Here is an 18,461-nt window from a genome sequence, read left to right as displayed (position 1 = left end):
TTGAAATCACTCCAAGTGCATTCTTGAATTGCTTTATAAACAGATGTTATCTTTATATGATTTGATTGTCATGTAGACCAACATCATCGCAAAATATATAAATGTATCAATTGCATAAAGATATGGCACTTCAGGACCAAAATATTCTGTAAGTTTCTCATTTCAACTTCTTTCAACAGATAATATACTGTTTTTGAGAACTCTTCAAGAGTTTCAATAATATTCAAGTAATCAACTTGCACCCACAATATGACATATTTTGATTTTCACAAAGACGTGAGGATAAATAGAGTCATTTGTGCCCTTAGTCAGTAAATATCCATTAAGGTGATAAAATCGCGTTCACCTTGCTTCACTTAATTCATATAAGAATTATGAACAAATTTCTACAACTTGTATATGCTTCAGGCATTTAAAATTCTTCAAGAATTTTCATATAATTTTGTCAAGTAATTCATATTGGCTGTGACTAGGGGTGGGCGTTCGGTTTTTCGGTTCGGTTTTACCAAATTTCGGTTTGGCTATTTCGAGTTCGGTCTTTTGAAGGTGGACACCAAACACCGAACCAAACTAGTTCGGTTCGGTTATTTCGGTTTCGGTTTTTTAAAGTTCGGTTCGGTTCGGTTTCGGTTTTTTCAATTCGGTTTTTTTAATATAATATTAGAAGCGATTCCATTGACACTAATTCATATTCTCAAAAGCAATAAAACATAAAACTGATAAATTGAAATCAAAATCAAACAAACAGGATACACAAGAACAGAAAACTATAATCATGACATAGGATTACTAGGTGTTAGATACATACCGTAAGAATAATTAAGAAAACACATAAAGGACATACATTAATCCTAAAGAGACATCCTAGTTACCTTTCTTTGTTAAGGATATTTGATTTTTTCAATTGAAGTGGAAAACTAGGGATAGAAATGCAAAAGAGGACTTATTACAGTTGGGTTTTTTTTTTTGCTTTAAACTTAATGGGCTTGGACTATTTTAATTTTTTTGGGTAATGTATTAAATTTCGGTGCGCGTTCGGTTTTTCGGTTCAGTTTTATCAAACTTCGGTTCGGCTATTTCGGTTTTGTTTTTTTGACGATGGACACCAAACACTGAACCAAACTAGTTCAGTTCGGTTCGGTTTGTTGAAGTTTCGGTTCGATTTTTCGGTTTTCGGTATTTATGCCCAGCCCTAGTTGTGACAACATCTATCTCTATTTAAATATGTGACATCTTTTGGTGTCCGGACAGCAGGTCCAATAAGCTTTACGCTAACCAAGGTGCGTCATTTCACTCGATAATAATTTCTACGTTAGCATGCTTTATATACGTAGAATTCAGATCCTCATAATCTTTTACAATATTGCACTATATTGTACCAAAGATATCGTCGACGATATATCATTTGTATCGGTTCGCAATGTGACATAACTTATTGAGATCTCATCACTTTCATTATTTTTAGGTACCTAAACCTCTCATGAGGTTTTATGAAGTGTTATGTCGTAGGCTCTTCAAGAGCACATTGCCTCCTTATAATGATCATTGATCATTTGCTCCTCTTTCTTTTCAACGATTATTGCGTTTGGAACCGATTAGTCTACCATGCTTCATGCATGTTGTAGACTCTGTCCTTCAGGGACATGAATTTTATAGGAGCATTTTGCAGCTGAAATTAGAAATTAATTTTGGGTCAGCAAATGCTACTAGCATTTGAGTTGAATTATCCTTTTAATGAGGATCATACTAATGATAATTCATAACATATTTCTCAGCTACTTAGTCTCTCCCCCTTATGTTAGAAAAACTAACATATATCGCATCTTCTTTGGGGGAATCCATCTTTGTGCATCATGGTAGATTAATTAATCATATACCACACATAAAAAACTGTTAGATGGAAATAACTGGTTCCTAACCCTGAACCAATTGTGGGGGGAGAATTTATCATAATCTATTGGTCTGAAGCATACAAGTGATGTTATATACAATATATCATATCTCAGACCAGCACATGAAGCTTTATTCTCATAAGCAATGATTTGGTTATTTAATGGAGGTATTTAACGCCAAACCAGCTTGGATATATAAACCAACATTATCAAGATGGATTGTCTTGATTACATAATCTGAAAATTGCGGTCTCAACTCAATCATTTTGAGCAAGTAACTTTGCATATGTCAAACTGCAGGTTGACAATAAACGCACATGTGACTGTCTTATCGATGCATCTATTTAAGATATCACATAACAGGTGAACGGGCCCATATTCACCTTTTATATTTTTTCAGAATTAGGGAATTCAATCCCAACATTAGCCAGCATAATCAACTTATCCTGAAAACAAGCAACAAAAATAATTTCTTCAAGAATCTTCTAGTTCTTCAACATATGTCAAATATTCAATCTGCACATCATATTTGAATCGGGATAGTCATACCGCTCATGCCGAATAATAAAATTATTTATACTAGTAAACTTCAAGTTTACCATGCCATGTGCTATTTGTTTTAGTAAACTTCTGTTTTACTATGACATGATTTATTTTTTTTGCCAATAAACTTCTGGTTACCGTGACATGTGATTTCATCATGCTTATATTTGTGTAGCATAATTTGGAGAATAAAGAGGGTAACCATGTCACGCCCCAAACCATGGCCTGGGCGAAACACGACACTCGGTGCCTTGCTGCTTGTGACCGAGCGAACCACATGGCTTGCTGAATCATCATGAGGCATAACATGAGTGGAATATAACGTGAATGCATGATGAGCCTTTATAGCACGTAGTAAGTCATAATACTTAATAAAAATACTTATTTAAACATGAGTGCGAAAATAACATGAATGAGCCAAAATGGTGACATAACATAGCTGACTTGTCTAGTCTATGAAACCTCTATCATGAGTCTGACTGGAAAACATACTTACTGGGACAAGGCCCCCAGCATACCTTTAGATGCAAAACTAAATAAAGAAAGACAATGTCTAAACCCCGAATGAGATGGGGCTCACCAATAAGCTGGTACGTGCAGATCCTAATAAACAGAGGCGTCGTCCTGTAAATCCGTACCTGCATCGTGAAATGCAGGCCCCCGGGCAATAAAAGGGGACGTCAACACATTGAATGTACTGGTATGTAAAGCGACTGAAAGAAATAACATGGGATATGAAATAATAATGATAAGGACTGAAACTTGGTCATGAACATGAATACATATATTTATCTATAACATGGTAAAAATATTATCGGTAGGGAGAGCAATAACTTATAACCGATCCATGGTCTGGTGCTTGCGTCCCGCCAGCAGAACACTCAGTCCTTGCCAGGGAACATGAGATTTAATAAAATATGAAAGGATCCAGTCATTATGAGAGATCGTCCGGGACATGGGTGGAGCAATCCTCATCCTACGGTGGCTACGTAGTTTCAGGCTATCTGAAGCCTTCCTCGGTAATTAAAGCAACTCCTAAAATCATGAACATGTAAAATAAGTGGCACTTGCTGCCCATGGTTTTCATGAATATAACTTGCTTGTATATGGATATCATAAATTATAGCTTGCTTGCGTGAACTTGTAAAACATGTATAGTATTTTCTTAAAAATAGCATAATATATCATAAATTAGCATGCATGAACCCATGGAATGAGATATATAGATTTTTCATAGATTACAGACATATTCTTAATAATCATAAAGAAATATTAAGAACTCAATGATGGAATTATAACAATTCATACATAATATAATCATAGGCATGGACCTAGGGTTATCATGAGCATGGTATAGAAACCCTAGTTTTCGTAAAGAATCATAATTTATGGATTATGAGGCATAGGGAAGAACAATGATGTTCCCACACGTAGATAGTAACTCTACATACTTGGTAATGCTCCAAACTTGAATTAAAGACTTTAACTTTGAAGAAGATTTCCAAAATCTTGAATCTTGAACTTTGAGATGGGTTTTTTTGAAAACCCTAGGTTAGGAATGATGATTCTTATTTAGATTACAAGGATATATATTAGAATTGACTTGGAATGATTATAAAAGACTTACCTTAGTGTTCTTGATGATGGGAGAGAATAGAAGGTTGTTCTAGGGCTTGGGGGTGTGAAGAATGAAGTGAAAAAGCCTTAAAACAAAGTTTTAAAATTGCTGTCGGACCCATTTTACGCCCTATTTTACGGTCCATAAAAGTTTTACGGACCGTATATCTCACCGTAAATCAATTACAGTGATTTGGGCTTTCTGGACCAATTTTACGGCTGGAATATATGGCCCGTATAATTTTTACGGCCCGTATGTTCCACCGTAAAATGGCAAAACACTGTTTTAGTAAAACGGGCATAACTCTTTGTACAGATGTCTGTTTGACCTGCATAATATACGGTTGGAAAGGTATTTCAAAGATATACAACTTTCAAGAAGGAATTTTTTTCAAATTCCTTACATAATTTTTCGAATACGCATTTTAATTGAGACATGGTGCAAACTCACTTGAAAACACGCTCCGTAGGGTAGCTTCCGACTTTCCTTTGCTCAAGGACTCTTCTCATGTATTGATTGGGTTTCAAACACCATTTATACACTACTCAAATTGGGTTCATTATACCCCGTCTTATGAGTCAAATCTTAGCCCAAATGCTCGAGGTGTTACAAACCATTCACATATATAATTCTTACCCACTATGATTTTGAAGATAATTAATCCTCCAATCATTTATAGCTTCAATATGATAGTCATTTACTTTATTAAACTTCGGGTTTACTACAGCTTGTGTTTCAATCATAACAACTTCGTATATTACAATCACGAACGAATGACATAATAATATATCGGCTCTTCAGGAGCTTTTAATTTATTCCCCATAATCAGATATTGTTTGGGCACTACTGATGCCATAATTCTTGTATACAAACAATTATGCTCTTTTGGAGCCCTTAATTGATTTTGTTAGACACTGCTGGTGTCATGAAAGAAAAACGTTGTAACCAAATGATTATTATAATGACATTCTTAAATTCATACATGACAAACATAAACATTAAGTTATACAGTCTTTGGTACTTATATCATCAACTTCTATGGTAAGTATCTCCTTCAGGGAGAATACCCACTAACATCCGAATATTTTATATCAAAGCAACAACACATAGTTGTTTCTTTCTTCAGGAAATTTTTTGTATGAATTGTTATTTCCTTCTAGAAAATCAGCAAGTAAACATAATATATTAATGTGGTTATAGTAGAAAGTATTCTACAAAATGTACATCCTTTTTCCTAATGATACATAATAAAAACATCCAATATGATTAGACGTACGACAGGTATGTGTAGCAATGACCTTTATACCAAAAAATAACATTTATATCCTTTGTTATTTTATCTCTTCAAAAGGTGTGTTGTGGTATTTCTTTATTCACTTCAGGGAATGAAACTTGGTAATTTAGATGAGCTTTACACATAATTTTCAATAGCTCATTATTTCTCCGCGTCACAAGAAAACAACGCTTTAATATATTTCCCAAACTTTTTCTACTTGTCAAAAGTTATACCAATACTTCTAGACCACCAAAATACATATAGAACAATTCCTTAGTAGTAAGTTACGTAATACCAAGACATGTTAGTAATTTCCGAATGCTGACAACTTTAAAATCTCTAGTTAACTAATTATATCCGCCACAAATTGCTAACAACTTACTTTCCTAAACATGCATATAATACCAAATTAATGATCAACAGGAATAAGTTCTCATAATATGACCAAACTAGCAAAGGGAAGGGACAAAAATATATTCCTGCTTAATATAGTGAAAGAAGACAATTTATGAGTTCCACTGCAAATAAAATTAAGGCTAATCAGATTCCTTTCCCTTTTAACAAATATTGATATTACATCAATTTAAAAAATTACACATAAAACCCTTAGCAAGTTCCAAATATAGTATAAATTTGACGTTTGAAACCAAAGGATTTTGAGAATTACAATTGATATGAAGATATTGAATTGAAACGTTTGGACACTTTCAACCATGATATATTTCAATGGCATGTACTTTGTCCTACGACTTCCATAGTTTGATATTAGGTCCAGTACGTCTAAATTCAACCAAGATTAGTACTTGACAATTCGTTTCCAAAGTAAAAACAGGTACAAAAATAGGATAATATTTATCCGCTTTATTTTTTGAGTCTTACTACTTCGGGAGTAAGTTTCGATTTAATGTTTCAGGAGAAAATTTCAAATTTACTACTTTGGGAGAAAAATTAAAGTTTACTATTTCAAGAGTAAATCATAGAATATTTAGAATAATTTTTCTCACTTATTCTACCTCTTCTGGAGGTGAATCGTGCTATCTTCATAATCAAAAACACGTTTATAAGTTTTATTACAGACTACATTCATTTCAAGGAATGGATCTGTATTTGTAACATTTATCAAAAGTTCTCATTATTCAGGAATGAAACAGAATCATCTCTACGTGTTCTGAGCATATCAATTTATGATAGCTTAATATCTCTTTTAAGATGTTGCTACTTCAGGAGCAAATCAAAGTATTAGAGTATTTTTCTCTAACATATCTTCATTTGTAATCACAGCAAATCTATGAAAATATTACCACTTCTGATGATTATGCATAAATAAATCTAACCATAACAAGACTTCGAAAATATTGTCACTACGGGTGACCGCATAATTTATGGCAAACTCTACTGAAGTTGGAACAAACCTAAGATTGTTGTCCAATTTATAATCTTTTCATTAAGATGATTATTTTATGGTAATGAGTACCAAAACAACTGTTGTATACTAAGTCATACATATATCCCGTAACCAACTGAATAATAAAAAAGAATATTAAATCAAAAGGAAGCAGAAAGCCCCAATTACTTACCTGTATTGGCCACCTTACCTTTTCCATGTAATATAGCATACTAGAGTTACAGATCTCATGAAGAATTGAATACATACGAATCACTTACTTTTCCTCTTGATTTCTAACAAGATACGGATGGTGCCATAAAGCTCTCAAAGATGATAATATTTATGTGGACTAAACTTTAACAAACTATTAGAGACTCGTGTTGATGACGCGTTATAAAATAATAAAACAAGCAAGAACAATATTGTAGACAAAGAGAGAAGAGGGTTCTTATTTCTTATGAGAGATGAAATACAATGAAGAGAACATCTCTATTTATAGGAGAGAATTGACTTGGTGCCAAAGTCACAAACCCTAAAACCCCTCCTAAAGATAGACATCACAATATTATAACGGCAAAGGCTCAAATATGCCCCTGAACTATACGAAATTGCACATATTTGCCCGTCGTTAAAAGGTTGGTGCAAAGATGTCCCTAACGTTTTTTTTTTGCTATATATGCCCTTGAGTTAACGGAAAATATTGGAGGGCATATTTATTTAGTTTCGCATAGTATAGGGGCATATTTGATCCATTGAAATCCGTGAATATTATGGTACAAAATATCATTGCATTCCAAAACATAAAAAAACATTTGTAATTACAATCCATCCACCATTGCATTACATCAAAATTATACAACTAAAAGATCAGATGCAATTACAACCATCTTTTAAAGACTGTTTTCACAAACAAGAGCACCATTTCCCCTTTTCAAAAGATTTTTTTACTAATGATAATACCATTTTTATTTTTCAATTTGTTGATGATCTGGATAGTTCTTTCTGGATATTTTTCGTCTTCTCAGTCCCAATATCTACACGATAATGGATGCAACAATTGCCGCAATAAAACATAAATATAAAATAGGAGATAACTTACATTAGACTTATGACACGTGAAAAAATGTCTCCCGCAGTGCTAAATTTTTTTATAATAATAATAGAAAGAGTATCACATTTTAAGCATTTATACAGTTTCTTACATAACATTCAATGTGGTTTGGCCCTTTTGCGAATTTCACGTATAATCGAAATTTAGTAGAATTATTTGAAGTCCATAAGTGAGATGGAGTGCAGTAACTCCACGTCCACAAACCCTTCCACAACTCCACATCCACAAACCCTTCCACAACTATTTAAAGAACTCGAAACTTCCGACATTTCATAAACAAGTGAAAGAAAAAGAGAGAAAAGTGAGGGCTTGTACGATAAGTCTGGAGTTTCAAAATGCAGTTGAATAAATCATTGGCTAGCATAAAGTGCACTACAAAAAAATCCGAGAACTATTTGTGCCATAATATTCACGAATTTCAATGGATCAAATATGCCCTTATACTATGCGAAACTGAACAAATATGCCCTCCAATATTTTCCGTTAACTCAAGGGCATATATAGCCAAAAAAAAAATGTTAGGGGCATCTTTGCACCAACCTTTTAACGACGGACAAATATGTGCAATTTCGTATAGTTCAGGGGCATATTTAAGCGTTTGTCGATATTATAATAATATTTATAACATTATGCTTAATTTTTTTATTTTTTTTTAAATAAAGGTGCAGCAAAGAAGCTGGTGACAACATGTACTTATTAAATGTACGGACTCAAATGTGTATTAGCATTAGATTGGATCTTAAGGAGTCAATACTACGGTCTATGGGTACGTGGAGTTCAACTTATTAAAATATGAATTTTTCTGGAAACATAATTTCCTAACACCTTCGTTTAAAAAAAAAATAAAAACATTTAGGCGGAAGAAAAAAAAAAAATTAGGCGGAAGGAAAAGGAAATAAGAAAGGGATTACAAGACTTAGACAGAGATCAAATTCTTACCGATAAGGTGAAAATTTAAATAGCTAATTAACTAGATTATTAAGATTTTCTAATATCTTTATCTTAAGATGTTAATGGTACTATAGTTTTTTCGAGAATCCACTGTTCATTGTCTTAAATGAATTTTTGGTATTTTACAAATTTTTTTTTAGTTTTATGATTTTTTACAAGAGATCTTCATTTTTTACTCATAAGAGATCTAAAAAATCTTCTATTCAAATTGTAAGAGGTCAAGAGATCTTATTTCCTCCATCGATTAAGTATGGAGTTTAAAAAAGAAAAAAAGGTCTATAATATTTACGTTAAAACCATGTCATTGATATTTGCATAGTTATAAATCATCTCATTAGAGTAAACGCAAAATTTAAAATTTAAAAGTTCTATTTCTTTGTAGTCATATTTTTCGTTCAAATTTCTCTAAAAAAGATGCCATTTTTCTATATTTAAAAATAATATAACTTTATTTTTTTAATCTTTAATGAGAGAACTTATAAGAATTAAAATTCTATATTTTCATAGATTTACATATATTAAAACATAAAAACTATCATTAGAATAAATTAAAAAGAAAACTACATCACCTGAATACAGATCACCTTCACCGACATTATATATGTAGTCAAACAAATTTATAAGGTATACACTTTTTAACTTTGTACTAGTTAAAAAAAAAAAAAAAAAACAAGTGCACCAAAAAACTAGTTAAAAAAAACAAACATTCTAATTAATGTTTACGCTACACATGGACAGACAAAGAGGCACATGAATCCGTGTACACGTGGAAGCTTCTCCGTCGTTTGTCATCTATCTCCTATATTCTCTCTGGCAATACCAAGGCAGTGGCAATCTTGCTAATAAACTCAAAAACAAATGTCATTTTCACACCCAAAAGTGTCAACACAACATTGACAAAGTTCAAAAAGGTAAATTAAACTTTTTAACTTTTTTGAGTCCACTATGGCAATGTGTTACTTGAAATCTCTGCTTCTTTAAAACTTTCTTAAGAAAGAATTAACTAATGAGTATGCTATTTGAAGCAGCTTCTTTACTTTAATTAAAGCAACTTGTTTACTTTAATACATACTTAGAGTAATTACCTCTTCTGATTTAAAATAATTGGTTCATCGTTAGTAAGTAATCATTGGTAGAAACATGGGTGATGCTGAAGACATGCATTTTATTTAGAAAAAAAGTTTCTGAAAACTAATTATCTTTCAGTGAACATGATTATTTCGTCAATATTTTACTTGATTGTTGAATCTATATTTGTAAGTAAGTTTAAGTTAAATACCTAATAGTGTAAATCTTTTATTCTTAATATATTTAATTAACATCATATTGTATTAAGTTACTTGTCTTATTTTTAAGTTAAGTTATTATTGAGTTCCCACATTGAAATCCTTAGGGATGATATTGCATGTTTATATAATTTTGATTTTTGAACTATCCTTATTTATGAAGTAACTTTTGAGGCGATTGAATTAAGCTCGAAGTCCATTCCATTTCATTATATATATTATCTAAAATTATTAAATTCGTTTTAATTTATTCATTTACATGATATGTTGAGCCTCCACATTATATTATCCACTTAATCGACAGGATTTCATATTGTCTACGATTCAATTCATATGCATCATGTCGATTTATTTGATATCGGACCTCCATATTATCCAACGATCCAATTGGTAGACCTAAACAGGTGATGGATGCTGAGTTTTTGACTTTCTAGGGATGAAATGTTCTTTTTATGTGTTTTTGACTACTCTCACATTGAGTTGGATTTTGGAGCTGAGTTGGGCCAAAACTCATCGCCATGCAAATGGACTACATAGTATAACTGCAGAAGTTGTATCAAGGAAATGCACTCTAAAGTTGTTCGGCTAAGTCAAATACGCATTTTAATTTTAACTAATCGAGCGACCTAAAATTTCTTCAAAGTGAATAAGTCGATATTAAATCGTCCGATTAGTAAGAGTGTGTATTCAATTTAGTAGGCGTTTGGACATGCGATTTGAACCAATGAGATTAAATTAGCGTTTGGACATGCGATTTCATCTCATGATTTCATGTCATGAGATTAAACTTCAAATCAATTAAAAATGCATGATTTTAAATTTTAAATCATAATTTCAAATCATATCCAAACGGAACTTAAGGTACATTTGATGTTTTTCCCTCTGAACTCACTCTCTCTCAGGGTACATTTGATGTTTTTTCCCTTGGAACGAAATATCTCTCTCTCTCTTTCCACACACTCTCTCTCACACATAAGCACACATTAAAGAGTCCACACTTCACACAACACGCTTATAGCCATATACAGCTAACTTACCCTATTCCTCTTTTCTCTCCATTGCCATTTGCTGTTTTTCTTCTTCTCACATCTCAAGGCCTATCATTCTTCTCTCTTCTTGTTTTCAACAGCTGAACTTTTGTCTATAATTTGTGTTTCTCTCCAGAAACTTCTAAAAAAAAAAAAAAAAAACAGCTACTAGGCAAAATGGCTGATACAGCAAAATATACACCCATTAATGGTGGAAAAACTCTCATTACTGACCTGAAAACTCACTTGTCTTTTCTTAAAACCAAAAGAACTGTCACTTGTGCATATGGGTTTATGTTTGTTTTCATTCTTGTTACCTTTTTCTTAGCTTTTAGTCCTTCCTCTAACTCTTCCTCTCCTTTTACAAATATTTTCTCTTTAAGCAGTAGCAGTACTAGTAGTAATACTGTAACTTATTCTGATGAATCGTATAGATCTCATTTTTCTTCAATGTACTCTTATTTTTTCCCTAATTCATCACAGCAAGTTCAAAACTTTACTAACCCCACATCCCAAAATTCCACTTTTGAGCCTCCCAATTTGGAAAAAAAAGATTTGGGTATTGGTAAAAATGAGACTTTGAAGAATGATTCACATGATAAAGTTGAAATCTTGAAAAACCCCACAGTAGTAACACCAATATCTTCATCTGGTTTGAATCAAGAATCATCAAATGTGAAAAATCAGACCCAAAGTAAAGATTTTGATGATAGAAATGAAGTCTTGAAAAACCCCTTGAAGCCTAATGTGAATGTGACAACACCAATATCTTCATCTGAGTTGAATCAAGAACCATCAAGTGTAAAAGATCAGCCAAAAAGTAAAGATTTTGATGATAAAGTTGGAGTCTTTAAGGCAAATCAAAGCAAAAATGCATCAGAAACTGTGAATGAGACAGTAAATTCAGCACCAAAATCTTCATCTGGGGTGAATCAAGAATCATCAAGTGTAAAAAATCAGCCCCACAGTAAAGATTTTGATGATAAAGTTGGAAACTTGAAGGCAAATCAGAGCAAAAATACATCAGAAAAGTCACCTGCAAGTGAGAATCATAGCACAAATTCAGCAACAAAGTCTGCTAGTGGCAGTAAAGAGAAAGAAATTGAAGATAAGGGAGTGAAGAGTAATTTCACTTCTTCATTTGTGAAAAATTTAGATGTGTTGGCAAAGAAGAAAGATGAAGATTTGGTTAAGTCTTTGTTGAGTTGTGATTTCTTTGATGGGAATTGGGTGAAAGATGAGTCTTATCCTTTGTATAAACCTGGTTCTTGTTCTCTGATTGATGAACAATTTAACTGTTTTCTCAATGGTAGACCTGATAATAATCACATGAAGATGAAATGGAAGCCAAATGCTTGCTCTCTTCCAAGGTAATCTTTTTGCTAGTTATGCTGAAACATCTAATATAAACAATTTTATCTGATCTATGAGCTTAGATGAATAACTGAGGATTCATATAGCCGACTTCGACTTGTTTGGGACTGAGACACAGTAGTTATTGTTGTTGTTTGAACTCCAAATTCATATGAGTTGAGCTTAACTGAAGCAGTGAGGAATCATATAGCCGACCCTAACTTGTTTATGATCTCCAAATTAGGCCGAGTTCAACTTGTGTGGGACTGAAGCGATGTTGTTGTTGTTATCAGCTCCAAATTAGAGGCTTCAAGGATCCTATGCTTCCTCAATTTTCAATCACTCAAAAAGTTCCAACTTTGTTCATTATCTGTCAGATTTGATCTAGTTAACTGATTAAACCATGATTCCTTTATATTAAAGTTTATATGTTGCATCAATTACATTTCAAGCAGATCTTATAACAGGCTATTTGTTCTTGTTTTGCTTCTTTGGGATTAAATCAGAATCTTTATACTTCCATAGTATTTAAGTCTTCTAACAATTGATTTTTTTTTTTTTTTGGGAACTTGTTGCCAGATTGAATGGCACTCATATGCTCGAGTTATTGAGAGGAAAGCGATTAGTATTCGTCGGTGATTCTCTCAATAGGAATATGTGGGAATCACTTGTTTGCATTCTTAGAAACTCTGTGAAAGATAAGAAAAAAGTTTATGAAGAATCTGGGAGACACCATTTCAGATCAGAAGCTTCATATTCATTTCTATTTGAAGTAAGATATCTAATTTTTGCTGGACTAATAACTGAGTATTTTGTGTTGCTCGAACTCTCCAAAATGCTACCATGCATGTGTTGGATCTTTCAAAAATGCGGTCTTTTGGAGAATCCTACACGCACTCGATGACGTTTTCGAAGAGTCCGAGCAACATAGACACTATTAGACTTCATCATTATATGTTCATAATCTAATGACATTTTTATTTTCAGGAGTATAATAGCAGAGTGGAATTCTTTGTATCTCCATTCTTGGTTCAAGAATGGGAAGTTGCAGATAAAAAAGGAGCAAAGAAGGAAACTCTTAGACTTGATTTAATTGGACAGTCTGCTGATAAATATAAAAATGCAGATATCTTAGTCTTCAACACTGGCCACTGGTGGACTCACGAGAAAACTTCCTTAGGGTAAAACTTATTGTTTCTTTTTTTTCTTTCAATTTGTATTATCTTATACTATAGTTGTTTATGCTTAAAGATTTTTTTTTGCATTATCCTGCATTTTACAGGAAGGACTATTATCAAGAAGGAAGTCACGTGTACAGCGAATTAGATGTTCTTGAGGCATTTCGAAAAGCTTTAACAACATGGGGAAGATGGGTTGATTCCCATGTAAATCCTAAGAAAACATTTGTTCTCTTCAGAGGTTATTCTGCATCTCATTTTAGGTAATAGCTCGAGTTCTCTTCTCTGTAGTTGTATCGTTGTTCATCCGTTAGTTTCACGTATGATCGCTGAACTTTATCTACTATAACAGTAAAATCACAAAATAATCTTTTGTTGCATTAAAGTAATTGAACTATGTGTAAATTGTTCAAACAATGACCAGAAGGTCAGATAGCAAGCATCGGCTAATGTTTTTTCCTCCTTTTTGTTTCATTTCAATATATCTTTTTAACTGTGTTTTGCTTCATAAAATATATGTAGACGGAATTTTTACACGATGGATTCATTCTATTTTCTATCATACATACATTTTTTGTGCCGAAAACCTTCTGGTCATTTATAGTTTTTGAGCAATTCAGACATAGTTCAGTAAACTTTAATGTGACAAAAAAAGTTATGTATGTGTGGATAAAGTTTAACCTGAATATGTGAAATTAACCGGTATTTATCCATAACCTATTTGTTCTCTAGCCAATTAATTATCATATCATTATTTTCATCATATTTTTTGCTTAAAATATCTTCATCTTCTTTTTTACAGTGGTGGACAATGGAATTCAGGTGGAGCATGTGACCATGAAACAGAGCCGATCAAGAACACTACATATCTTACTCCATATCCATCCAAGATGAATGTATTAGAAAGAGTCTTGAAAGGGATGAAAACTCAAGTCTCTTATCTCAATGTCACAAGAATGACAGATTTTAGAAAAGATGGGCACCCATCAATATATAGGAAACAACATTTCACCAATGAGGAAAAGAAAACACCATTGTTGTTCCAAGATTGTAGTCATTGGTGCCTCCCTGGTGTACCTGATGCTTGGAATGAGTTGCTATATGCTAAAATTTTAGTAAATCAACACCAAAAACAACAAGAAGACAAAAAGTCATAGAGGGTTGAGCTCATTATCCACCTGTCTTGCTCGGACTCTTAAAAAATGTTGTCGTGAGCGTGTTGGATTTTCCAAAAGTTGTGCATTTTTGGAAGATCTGACTCGGGTGCAACAACATTTTAGAGAGTTCAAGCGACATAGTTATCCACTGAGTTTCGAATTGTGCATCACGGATCCTCCAGAATTTCTAGATTATAGAAAAAAGGGGGATAAAAAGTATGTTTATAGTGTAAACTATATATGCGAGAATAGAGAAAGTTACCTTAGGAGAGAGATTTATACTTGGTAGTAATGTATTTTTCTTCTTTTTTTGTGTATTTCATAAGAGAGTGACAAAGGGATTTTTATTTATAAACGAACAGTTGTAAGTCCCTGTCATTGCTTCCAAATATTTTTCAGAGTCTTGAGAGACGACATTGTAAATGATATTTCTTAATTATTTACATTATTTATTTTGAACTAGTTAATGAATCATATACTATATAGTTGTGTTTGTTGTATCAGGGTTTTGTGTACATCATTAGTCAAAGATGTGGTTGAGCTTTTAAATTTTTATTACAAAATTATTGTTTGTGACATAGCGTTTTCTTAATTCTTGTGCGTAATTAGGGGATCTTTGTCCATGTTACACATGACATCTCTGCTTGATTATGAAATTTGCTGTTTCATGCTTTTGATAAGAAGCTTGTCGTCTTGGACTATTTAGGGACAGTTTGGTTAAGTACTCCATTTAGTATTTTAATGTCTTATAAAGTCTTCTACACATGGGTTGTTTTACTATGTTTTTTAAGTATTCTATTGAGTTTAAACTCTATGCATGCATTACCATCAATGCCAGATGTAGCTTATTATAAGCTACTGGCTTAATTGAATCCGGTATTTCTACACTTTATCTCTTAATTTCAAAATTAAAATGCTAGAATTTAAAGGTCGAATTCATCAAACTTAAATCTTAAACCCGCTTCTGTTAACGGTGTATACTGTATACAATATATGTACAATCAGACCACTTATAACATAATTACATGCAAATCTTTATGATAAGCGTTAATTCATAATTTGATATTCATATGTTTCAATGTGTCTTACTTTCATTTTTAATAAGCTCCAAAATGAATGTCACTCTCTATATTTAGTAATTTTTTAGCACAACATCCCACATGTACATAAGATTCAAAAGTCTCCCTTCTCTTCTTAAATTCGGTGTTTAATTAACATGCTATTGCAGATTAGATTATACTAATAGTGTAAATTTATTTTCATTATTATGGTATATAACTTACGTTATTCGTTCCACGTGAATTGTACAATGTCGGCATGTATGGCAATTGTGTTTTGTCAAGGGTATATGTACAATGATGGACTTGAACTAATTAAGATGGGAACATGATTTTGACATGTGATTGTGGCTTAACCTCCTGAATATTTCTAGTTAATTTTATGTTTTTGGGTTCTTGGATCTGAAGCAATCACTTTAGGTCACGTTCTATCTTCTTAAAGTTGCATTTACATGTGGAAACTTTTCTTAAGGTTTTCTATTAACTATTTTGAAAAACATTTTTTTTTTCTCTAAATTTTTTCAAAACGTTTTAGCATTTCTTTAATGAAGGAAGGTAGAAGAAACATGTTTACTCATAAAACACCCAAAAAATCTTCAAAAAGACGCTACTATTCTAACACCATTTTATATATTTGTAAAAAAAAAGTCGATATTTAAATGTGTTTTAAGTATTATTCCCCCAGAAAGATAGAAAATTGATCAAAGATGGTGATTTGTACTCTATTTTTAGTAGAGTTCAAGTCTTGTACATTGAGTGTAGATTTTTCGCACTATTAAATTAAATTGAAATAAACAAGTTACTCGTTATACAAGTCTGATACATCCACTTGAAAATTGAATAGTCAATTATACGGATCGCGTAAACTTTTTGCTATCAATTCATACATTTAAATTCTTTCTAACTATTATGTTTTCTGTGGTTCAAGACCTTTGTTCAAAATGTGATAAACTTCTGGCAGATTGAGTGCTTACTGAAAGGGTCATGATTTTGTTTTCTATATTTGAATTTTGGGGACATTTCATGGAAATACACTCCTTTACTTTTTAATGCTAGGTGTTTTGGACCAAATGGGTAGTAGTAGGGAGTTGACAGAATAACCCTTTCAAGTTTCAATTATTATTGAGTCATTTATGGGCCGTCTTCAACAATATTAGAAAGAGTGGTCCAATTGTTCAATTTCAATTGATTAGTTCACAAGGGACCATACAATTGAATGCGGTTAATTGGTCATAAATCTTGCTTAGACAACGTATCTATCGACTATCATCAAACATCTCTTTTCTGTTTTGTTTGTTTGTTTTTGGATTCAAATTGTCATGATCCAAGCCTCTGTTACTTAAAAGTTCGGTTTCACCCCAAATAACTCATATTTGTCGTTTAGGCTATGCTATCTTCGAGTCGAAACACGTACCATGTCAACTTGTATTATGCAATATAAAACCCTCCACTTTTTAGCTCATTCTGTGAAAGGATTTGCCAGCCTAGAGGTATGTTAGTTCTTCTCTTCAACTTGCCTTCGGTCATAAGGCGTCATGTGTACTCGAGTGGGGACTCAATATCCCCCACTGAGGTTTGCCTTTCGTGCCGAGGGAGGGTCAGACTCTAATGCCATATTTATCACGACCGAAGCTCATGGCACATATTGTTTGCTTTAGCTCAACATACTTGACAAATTTGTTCCTCGGGCTATGTCATCATCGAGCACAAAAGCGTACGTACCAAGTAAACTTATATTATGCCTTGTAAAGCTTTTCATTCTTCTGTTCATTGCAATAGGGGATTCGACTAAGAAGTAACATTTACCACTTTTTCAGAAGTTTAGACTGCCAACCCTTCTCTTCGAATTGCCCTCATCGATCAACACTTCATAATGGGTGTCACATTTATATGGGAGAAAAGGAGAGAGAATTCCTTATAGAAGTTATATTGAACAATTAGTCATCCGTTCAAGGCTAATCTACTCTTTGAATCTTATCTTAGGGTGGATTAGCTCAAGCATGATTTGCCAATAAAAAAAGAAGAAGAAAGACATCACATGCCTATTCAAAAGGGGTGATAGAGTAGTCAAAGAAGCCGAGCAACAATTTTGAAAATAAAGACGACACAAGATGAATTCTTCTCATCTACTTTGATTCCACGGGTAAAATTACCCTAATTACAACTTTTTTCAAAAGGAAGTACATATTTGATGGGAAAATTATCCAAAGGTTGCAAATGGTCAATCAGAAGAAATTGCACGAACTCCCATCAAATGAGTTGCTCTTTGGTTTTTGTCCTTCAAATGGGTTGGTCTTTAATTTTGCCCTTTAACAGTCGAATTTATGCCTTGCTGCATAAGTTCAACAGTCGGGGCATAACTTGTTGATATTATGATGTGAAAATATAAACTTATGTCTCACGAAAAAATGTATTTGTTATGAGGAGCAAAAATTAAAGACCAGCACAAAATAGGACATAAGTGCCAATGACCCGATCAACAACTCTAAGAAACCTCCTAAAACGCCTTTCAAACTGCAAACCCTCATAAAGGAGGTTCTTTCAAACCCATCCTAACTTAAAAAGATGAGGATATTTGAAGAACGTCCAGACCTTACCCCTATCTTTGTGGGATAGAAAAATT

The 18,461-nt window shown here is 32.8% G+C and overlaps 1 protein-coding gene across 1 annotated transcript; it reads left to right on the top strand.

Annotated features, from left to right (window-relative positions):
• The first annotated feature begins 10,992 nt into the window (after positions 1 to 10,992).
• LOC132607528 (protein trichome birefringence-like) lies at positions 10,993 to 15,242 on the top strand. Its single transcript, XM_060321538.1, has 5 exons — positions 10,993 to 12,462; positions 13,025 to 13,217; positions 13,433 to 13,626; positions 13,728 to 13,886; positions 14,426 to 15,242. Exons 1-5 carry the CDS (start codon positions 11,270 to 11,272, stop codon positions 14,778 to 14,780), a joined length of 2,094 nt encoding a protein of 697 aa, XP_060177521.1. The 5' UTR covers positions 10,993 to 11,269; the 3' UTR covers positions 14,781 to 15,242.
• Positions 15,243 to 18,461: the final 3,219 nt, after the last annotated feature.

Source organism: Lycium barbarum, chromosome 8, assembly GCF_019175385.1.
Source record: "Lycium barbarum isolate Lr01 chromosome 8, ASM1917538v2, whole genome shotgun sequence".
NCBI lineage: Eukaryota > Viridiplantae > Streptophyta > Magnoliopsida > Solanales > Solanaceae > Lycium > Lycium barbarum.
This window is presented reverse-complemented; position numbering and strand designations above follow the sequence as displayed.

What these genes read in the sequence shown, in the direction of transcription:
- LOC132607528 (XM_060321538.1), top strand. Translation starts at nt 11,270, where the DNA reads ATGGCTGATACAGCAAAATATACACCCATTAATGGTGGAAAAACTCTC. An exon ending in AATGCTTGCTCTCTTCCAAG is followed by an intron (nt 12,463 to 13,024) that starts GTAATCTTTTTG and finishes ACTTGTTGCCAG; the next exon opens with ATTGAATGGCACTCATATGC. An exon ending in CACGAGAAAACTTCCTTAGG is followed by an intron (nt 13,627 to 13,727) that starts GTAAAACTTATT and finishes TGCATTTTACAG; the next exon opens with GAAGGACTATTATCAAGAAG.